This window comes from Lepidochelys olivacea (genome assembly GCF_965140295.1).
Source record: "Lepidochelys olivacea isolate rLepOli2 genome assembly, chromosome: 13".
In the NCBI taxonomy this organism is placed as follows: domain Eukaryota; kingdom Metazoa; phylum Chordata; order Testudines; family Cheloniidae; genus Lepidochelys; species Lepidochelys olivacea.
Genome location: NC_140423.1, coordinates 13,127,351 through 13,136,489, shown reverse-complemented (window position 1 = coordinate 13,136,489; position 9,139 = coordinate 13,127,351). Strand labels below are relative to the sequence as shown.

Genomic DNA, 9,139 nt, shown 5'->3' with positions numbered 1-9,139 from the left:
CAAGCAGAAGATAGGGTATTTGGTTTAGGATCTCTTTCCAGTTATTTGATGCAAGAAAAGGGAGCGAGAACAGGAACAAGTAGCCATGAGGCTATTATTGATCCTCTAAGTTCAGACTAATATCTGAACCAGTTGTTTGTTCATTTCCCCATATTTTCCTAACAGTGTTTTCTGAAAGCATTTTAATTTTAGAACCTTCTTACCAAAACAAAAAATAAAAACAAACAAAGCCTGCTTTGAATCAGTTTACATGATGGTATCAATTAAGTAGGTTTTGTAACTCTGAGCTATAGCTTAGTGAAGAGCGCCTAACAAACAACCACAAAGAAGTCTAATATAGTACATGTATAAATCCAGGGCAGAAGTAGGCCCTTTGATGTGGAAGTTTCAGTAGTATTTTCTCTGGAAAGAAACTGAACACCAACATAACTGTTACTATTTGTTATTCTTATCAACGAAGAAAGAGTAGAAAAGGATACATGTTAAGGTGGGGATTTTCAAATATAAAATGGGCAAGTAATTTTACTGCACAACATCCAACAGTAATCATTGGTGGGGTTTTAAAGGAAAATTTCATTGCACTATAAACAGTATTGCAAGCATCACATTCAAGTACAAGAGTAAATAACTAAAAAACACAAGGGTCTTAATATAATGAAAATGGTTTATTAAAGAGACTGGCCCAGGATTTGGTAGAAGGATATAGTACTTTTTACTTTTAGGCTGTTTGTTTAAATTTAACCTTTCTGCTGCCTCTTTCAGTGGCCTATGTGAAACCTAGTCTTAATCTAGTTCTCAGTGAGAGGGTGTCCACATGATGACTGTCATCCTTTTAGAGTCTCAGCACTAAGGACATGGTCTGAATGGATCTAGAAATTTACTGGATGGATACATGAGGGCTCACAATGGACCACAATTCTGCAATCTTAACACTGGAAAAATTCCCATTGAAGTCAATGGGAATTTTGCCAGAGTAAGGGCAGCAAAATTTGACCTTTTTGTTTTGTGAAGGTGAAGGAGATTGAGGAGGTAAAAAGAACTGCATGAGAAGTGTGTGTGTAAGAGAGACAGACAGGGAGAGAGAGACATCACTATTGCTGCTTTGCATTCACACTCACATAAATCAAGGTCAAAGGTCCACAAAAGAGAGACCCTAAAGGCAGTCTGTTCTCAGATGCTGGCCAATGAAATCTGAAAAAGGTTCAGAAAAGGGCTCATTTTATTTACATACATCTTTCATTCATGCCTGCCAGTGCATGACTCCATTCTGTTTACTTGTTCTCATGTCCCCAGGCCCAGGTGTTTGTCCCTGTGTGCCAGGACCTGTCTTTGTGTGTTATCCGTGTGTGCAAATATGCCAATGTCCATCCCCATGTGCCTATGTGTGCCTACATGCCAGTGCCCAGTCCTCTGTGTTTTGTGCCTGTGCTGTCCCTGTGTGCCTACATGCTAGTGTCTGGCCCTTATACCTGTGCCTCTCAGTTTGCCAAGATGTAAGTGCCCATCCCTATGTTGCCGGCACCCAGTGCCAGAGGCAAGCAACAGCAGGAGTTCGTTGCCCGGTATGCATCACCCAATAATCACAACGGGGTGGAGAAGCAGAAAAATTTATTTGTACCTTCAAAGAAGGTACAGGGAGAATAGAATCTCAAATCCTGCACCCAGAGCAGGAAGTTACACAGGCTTTTATACATCCTTTCTTCAGCATACTTATCCAATAGGAAGCTGCCCTAAGTATCCATATAGCCAGCCAATCCAGTTACCAGCTAGTTCCCTTGTTCTCTGTACCATCTATTAAACTATAGATATAAAGCTGCTTTGTTCAGCATTGTTCTGCCATATCTGCCCTGTTTGGCCTTGTTTAGTTTCAGGCAGTCTGACTTTGCAACATATTGTCGCAGATCCTCAGCATAACTGCTGCGAATGCCTTGGGGGGGTCGGGGAGGGATGGAGCCAAGGACACTTGGGCCTAGTGCGAGGAGGCTTCATCGAGACTTGTGGTCTTCCATCCCCTCGAGTTACCTAGTGGCCATGCCCAGTGTCCCCAATGCCTATGTGCCCGTGCTGTCCTTGTGTTCCTTCTATGCCAATGTCCATCCCCATACGCCCGAGGGTTGCCACCTCTGAGGTGCAAAAACCCACGACATCCGGCACAATCCTGACCCCCATAAAAACTGGACAGCTGGCAGTGTATACTGAGGAGCCTTACAGATTTCCAGGCTAGCTACCTCAAAAAAGGGATGATCCTGGGAAGACTTGGGCAAGTGGCAACCCTAAGGCACCCATGTTGTCCCTGTGTGCCTTCATGCCAGTGCCCATCCCCCTACGTTTGTGCCATCCTAGTGTGCCCATCCCCATGTGCCTGTATGTCAGTGCCCATCCCCGTGGCCCAGGGCCCATCTCCATGCATCAATATCTCAGTGCCCACCCCCATATCTCAATGCCCACTAGGGTGGCCAATTTTGGTTGGATGTATTCCTGGAGGCTTCATCACATGACATAAGATTAATCTTTAATTCCTGGAGACTCCAGGACAATCCTGGAGGCTTGGCAACCCTAGTGCCCATCCCCTTGTACCCCTATGTTAGTACTCATCCCCAGGTGTCAGCACACCCCATGTGGCTGCATGTCAGTGCCATTCCCATGTGCCAGGGCCCAACCCCCGGTGCCTTTGCGTGCAGGTCTGGGGTGACATGTGGGGGCCCTGCTGGGCTCTGTGGTACGGTGCGTGTTTCCCAGGGCCCTGGTGTGGGAGCAGGACGGGCGCTCCCACCAGCCACTGAACCCATACAGGAGCGGACACAGAGCTCAACACCGGAGCCTTAACCTCCTCCCCTTCCCCCGCCCTTTGTGTGACTGGTTGCTAGGGGACCTTAGCAACCCGATTCCCTGGTGCGTCATCCTCGTGCGCCGGAAGCACTCTTCATCCTGCCGGAAGTACGTTTGTTGTTGGATGGGGTCGACGCGGAAGTGCAGCTTGGAGGGGAACGATGGGTTGCGACGGGGGGACCATCCCCAAGAGACACGAATTAGTGAAAGGGCCTCGGAAGGTCGAGAAGGTAGGAGTGTGCTCCAGGGAGTCATGTCTGGGGACGGCTGGCCTGGTCCGCGGGGCACGGGGAGGATTGGACCCCCACCCGGAGTGTGGAAAACCTGGTCACTGAGGGGGAGCTGGAGCTGCAGTCGAGGTTTGAACAGGAAGCCAGGGGATTCCCCCAGTAAAACAGTTAGGGTCAGGATCAGAGTTAAAAAAGGGAAGGAGGATCATCCAGGGAACTACAGGCCAGTCAGCCTCACCACAATCCCTGGAAAAATCATGGAGCAGGTCCTCAAGGAGTCAATTCTGAAGCACTTAGAGGAGAAGAAAGTGATCAGGAACAGTCAGCATGGATTCACCAAGGGCAAGTCATGCCTGACTAATCTAATTGCCTTCTATGACGAGATAACTGGCTCTGTGGATGAGGGGAAAGCAGTGGACGTGTTGTTCCTTGACTTTAGCAAAGCTTTTGACATGGTCTCCCACAGTATTCTTGCCAGCAAGTTAAAGAAGTATGGGCTGGATGAATGGACTATAAGGTGGATAGAAAGCTGGCTAGATCGTCTGCCTCAACGGGTAGTGATCAATGGCTCCATGTCTAGTTGGCAGCCGGTATCAAGCGGAGTGCCCCAAGGGTCGGTCCTGGGGCTGGTTTTGTTCAATGTCTTCATTAATGATCGGGAGGATGGTGTGGATTGCACCCTCAGCAAGTTTGCAGATGACACTAAACTGGGAGGAGTGGTAGATATGCTGGATGGTAGGGGTAGGCTACAGAGGGACCAAGACAAATTAGAGGATTGGGCCAAAAGAAATCTGATGAGGCTCAACAAGGACAAGCGCAGAGTCCTGCATTTAGGATGGAAGAATCCCATGCACCACTACAGACTAGGGACCGAATGGCTAGGCAGCAGTTCTGGAGAAAGGGACCGAGGGGTTACAGTGGACGAGAAGCTGGATATGAGTCAACAGTGTGCCCTTGTTGCCAAGAAGGCTAACGGCATTTTGGGCTGTATAAGCAGGAGCATTGCCAGCAGATCGAGGGGACGTGATCATTCCCCTCTATTCGGCTTTGGTGAGGCCTCATCTGGGGTACTATGTCCGGTTTTGGGCCCCACACTACAAGAAGGATGTGGAAAAATTGGAAAACGTCCAGCGGAGGGCAACGAAAATGATTGGGGCCTGGAGCACATGACTTCTGAGGAGAGGCTGAGGGAACTGCGATTATTTAGTCTGCAGAGGAGAAGAATAAGGGGGGATTTGATTGCTGTTTTCAACTACCTGAAAGGGGGTTCCAAAGAGGAATGATCTAGGCTGCTCTCAGTGGTAGAAGATGACAGAACAAGGAGTAATGGTCTCAAGTTGCAGTGGGAGAGGTTTAGGTTGGATATTAGGAAAAACTTTTTCACTAGGAGGGAGGTGAAGCACTGGAATGTATTACCTAGGGAGGTGGTGGAATCTTCTTCCTTAGAGGTTTTTAAGGTCAGGCTTGAGAAAGCCCTGGCTGGAATGATTTAGTTGGGGATTGGCCCTGCTTTGAGCAGGGGGTTGGACTAGATGACCTCCTGAGGTCCCTTCCAACCCTGATATTCTATGTTAAAACAGCTGGAGATCTCCGCTGTAATCCTGTTAGTGACTCTTAGGGAAATAGCCCCAGAGTCTTGGAGCTGGCGACTGCAAACTCCTCTGGATTCTCTCTCCCTCTGCAGACACCGGGGGGGGCAGTGTGAGGCTGCAGCGTGTTTTTCCAGGTGGAGGTGGTTCTTTATCTCACACTAAGCGAACACGGCATTCTTTTGTGACGGCTTGTTATGGGAATGAAGCTAAACTTCATGCCATTAAAACGGGCAGAGAGTGCTACTTATTGCACAGCATGGAACTCACCTGCTATTTACTTTGTCAATCCACCCCAAGGAAGGGGCTCCAACAGAAAGGATGGGAACCACTAGAACAGTGGTTTTCAACTTTTTTTTCATTTGTAGACCCCCTAAAAAATTTCAGATGGAGGCACGGACCCCTTTGGAAGTCTTAGACAGTCTGTGGATCCAAGGTTAAAAACTGCTGTTCTGTGATAATGACGACTTTTCGCAGACCCCTTAGACACAGTCTTCAGACTCCCAGTGGTCCGCAGACTAGAGGTTGAAAAACCACAGCACTAGAAGACACTGCCCCTGCTGTCCCTCCCCCACATCTTCGTGGTTGAGTTTATAATCTAATGTTTTGATCCTGCAGTGGTTACACATGCAGTTACACATTTGTCAGGAGTCCTGTTGAAATCAGTGGGGCTACTTGCATGAGTAACGGTTTGCAGGTTTGGGCTCCAAGTCAGATATAGGGGAAACGAGTGTTTTGGCTAACACTAACCTAGCAAATATGCAGAATCTTCACTGAAAGGTTTTGAAAAAGCATTTTATCAGGTGAATTTGAGCCAGGAGGGTGGTTGCTTGTCATTTTATAGGGTGTGGGTGCTGGTTTCAAATGTAAAGGTTTGAACGATAAACCTGCCAGTTGGAAAAATCCATCTGAAATGAATGATAAACCAATGTTTTTTCTTCCTTCAGGTTGACAAAAATGCAGAATTAGTGGCACAGTGGTACTACTGCACACTGAGTCAAGAAGAATTAAGGAGACCAATTGTAGCCTGTGAGCTGGGAAGGTATGACTGTTTTTCTTTAGCTTTCTTGATAAAAATACTAATTTTTTAATAAATGTAGTTTATGAAAGTCACAGAATTTTGACTGCAAATTTTATGTTGTAGGCTGTATAACAAAGATGCTATCATTGAATTTTTACTGGACAAGTCATCTGATAAATCCCTTGTGCAGGCTGCATCCTATATCAGGAGCATTAAGGTAAGTGGATGCCAAAATTTAAATCTGATTCTAAAAGGCAGCCAATTAATATCTTATTTTTTCAAGTACTGTTCTCGCACTTTTTCCAGTTCAAAATGGAAAGTTTAGCAAATAATTTTGTAAATTCTTATAGCATGTAAATTTAGCATCTCATTTCCAGGCAGTTTGATACTTTGGTAGCAGTTGTGTTTGCTTACGATATCAGAGACGCTGTTGCTATATTGCAGGGTATCGCTCTTTATGATATATTGTATGGCAGAGGTACGGGTACTCATACTTTTAACTAATGGCCACATTCTCAAATTGCCAAAGTCTGTACCCAGTCTGTATAAAATGGAGCAGATTTCACTCACTTTCTTCTATACTATGAGGGTGCAACCTGTGGAAACTACCACACCCAGTTTGCCAAACTCCATCTTGATTCAAACGGGCATTCTTCCTGCCCTGAAGTGGAGTATTGCATGCTGTACTGTGTTGTCTTCACAAGCTGCATTTCTGCATTAAACATAAGTTGCCCTCATAGAATTTAGAGCTGCATTTGGGTCACCCTTTGCTTTGTGAATAGCTCATGATTAAGGCTGCGAGATTGTCACAGAGCTGCCTGGCTATGCCTCTGCCTAGCAGCTGAGTGAGGGTGATGTCACTGCTTCAGGGGAGCCCCCCAGGTAAGCACCACCCAGAGCCCGCCTCACCCCATCCCATGCCCCAACACCCTTCTCCCTCCCACACCCAAACTCTGCTGCTGCTGGGGGGAGAGACGCAGAGCCAGGTAGGGAGCCTGCCGGCCCTGCCAAAATTCCCCCACCCCCCAGCAGGGATCCCGGGCTGCCTGCTGCCGCGCCCCTCCCCCGCACCATCTGGGCCATCCTCCCCCAGGCAGACCCCCAAGTTGCAGTCATGGGTATTTTTAGTAAAAGTCATGGACAGGTCTCGGGCCGTGAATTTTTGTTTACTGCGCGTGACTTTTACTAAAAATACCTGTGACTAAAACATAGCCTTGTTCATGATATCTTGCATGTCACTATTAAATAACCAATCCCATACTACTCCTGTAACATAGGTGGTATTATCACCTTTTAAACAGTGGAGTAAAGAGAGGCACAGTGAGGCTAAACTGGGAAAGAGGCTAGTTGATATTGAGCCAATATGTCCAATTTGTAAATAGTTTATTTTTAAATCTTTATACTGTACTACAGAATTATCAGTTAGAACACTGCCAGTCAGGAATAGAATTCTGAGTCTCCCCTGCCAGATGTATCTCAAAAGTTTTGCAGCTGTAAAATTTCAGAGCTGCTGTATGGCTGAACTTATAAAAACTTGGTACAGTGTCTGTGACCCTAAAATGTCATTCCAATAACATTTATAATGGCAAGCTCTAATATAAAATAGAATCATAGAAATGAAGGGGTGCAATGAACCTTGTGAATCCATCAAGTCCAGGACCCTGTGCTGAGGCAAAACCAGGTGAACCTGGACCATCCCTGACAGGTGTTTCTCCAACCTGTTCTTAATTTCCAGTGATTGGTATTCCACAACCTACCTGGGAAGCCTGTTCCAGGATTTAACTACCTTTATAGTTAGAAAGATTTTCCTAATATCTAATCTAAATCTCCCTTGCTACAGATTAAGCCCATTATTTCTTGCCCCACCTGCAGTGGGCATGGAGAACTACTGATCACAGTTCTCTTTATATACAGCCATAACATATTGAAAAACTGTTATCCCCCTCAGTTATCTTTTCTCAAGACTAAACATACCCAGTTTTTTTTTAACCTTTCCTCATATCAGATTTTCTTAACCTTTTCATTTTTGTTGCTCTCCTCTGGACTCTCTTCAGTTTGTCCGTATCTTTCCTAAAGTGTGGTGCCTAGAATTGGACACAGTATTTCAGTTGAGGCCTCACCAGTGCTGAGTAGAGTGGGAGAGTTACCTCCTGTGTCTTGCAGATGACACACCTGTTAAAATACCTTGGAATATTAGCCTTTTATGCAACTGCATCACATTGTTGACTCATTCAGTTTGTGCTCCACTATAACCCCCAGATTCTTTTCAGCAGTACTATACACTCGCCAATTAGTCTCCATTTTGTAGTTGTGCATTTGATTTTTCCTTTCTAACTGTAGTACTTTACACTTGTCTTTGTTGAATTTCATCATTTCTTCATATAATAAGCCATAAAGGAAAATGTATCTTCAGGCACATCACCACTTCAACATGTCTCAAGCATCATGAGAACACAACTTAAAAACTTACATTTGTCTTTTTCAGAATGTAACAGAGCTGAACCTTGCAGATAATCCAGCTTGGAAAGGTGATAAAGGGAACACAAAAGGTGATAAATATGATGACATCCAGTGTGCACGCTTTATTTGCCCTGTGGTGGGCTTGGAAATGAATGGAAGGCATCGGTTAGTATCGTGCATGTAACTTTAACTGGACTTTACTTAGAACTGTGCAAATTAATATTTTAGAAACTGTTAAAATAGTGGGAGGACAGATCCTGAGCAGCTGTAAATTGTCATAGCTTCATTAGGGGGCTCTAATCCCTCTCCCACTGCAAAACTTCTATTAACTTCAGTGTTGCGGGGTCAGCCCCAGGGAGTCCTCCTGTTGCAACACATTATTTTGGAGGAATGGAATAGTGGTGGATCTGTGAAATTAGAGTGGAAGTCTACCAAATTATGTTCAAAATATCCTCACCCATTTTCTTTATGATGATGATGACCTAATATTCTGCCTCTCAAAATAAATACCCCAGGCAAGAAAAGTTCTCCTCTTTAATGCTTATTCATTCCAATAATCCATTTTAAATTGTACTGTATTCAGTAACAGTCAGACAGGTGAATGCCTACTGGCTCATGTATCTGTTCATGAAGGCTTTGTTATTTTCCTTTTAATGTCAGCAAGTGTTTCAGGATGGGGGAGGGGGTGACTCTTATTTAATGGTACTTTGAAGCTTTGGTATTTTATTTATTTATGCATGTGCCACCTTGGGTTGTTGGAAAGGAAATTCTTTCCTAAAGCATATAAAACCATACTTAGAACCATTAACAGATCCGTCACACACTTCTTTTCTCTTTTCCTTTCTGCGTATCTCCTAAAGTTAAGGTATAACAACACTCATGCCACAAAGACAATGTTAAGAATATAGCTCCCATTGGCAATACTGCTCATTTAGTAATTAGCAGAAAATTTGTTATGTATTTATGCACAGTAACATGGTTATTTTGGACTGTATAAAGGTAAGAATTAT

The 9,139-nt window shown here is 44.8% G+C and overlaps 1 protein-coding gene across 2 annotated transcripts in view; it reads left to right on the top strand.

The window, feature by feature from the left end:
- The first annotated feature begins 2,928 nt into the window (after positions 1–2,928).
- Positions 2,929–9,139, top strand: part of RTF2 (replication termination factor 2) — a 52,518-nt gene continuing 46,307 nt past the window's right edge. For both annotated transcript variants that reach the window (XM_084645703.1, XM_084645702.1), the window contains exons 1-4: positions 2,929–3,059; positions 5,596–5,690; positions 5,793–5,886; positions 8,155–8,294. In XM_084645703.1, coding sequence (XP_084501829.1) covers positions 2,991–3,059; positions 5,596–5,690; positions 5,793–5,886; positions 8,155–8,294 — 398 coding nt within the window. In that variant the 5' untranslated portion in view covers positions 2,929–2,990. The remainder of the gene's footprint in view (positions 3,060–5,595; positions 5,691–5,792; positions 5,887–8,154; positions 8,295–9,139) is intronic.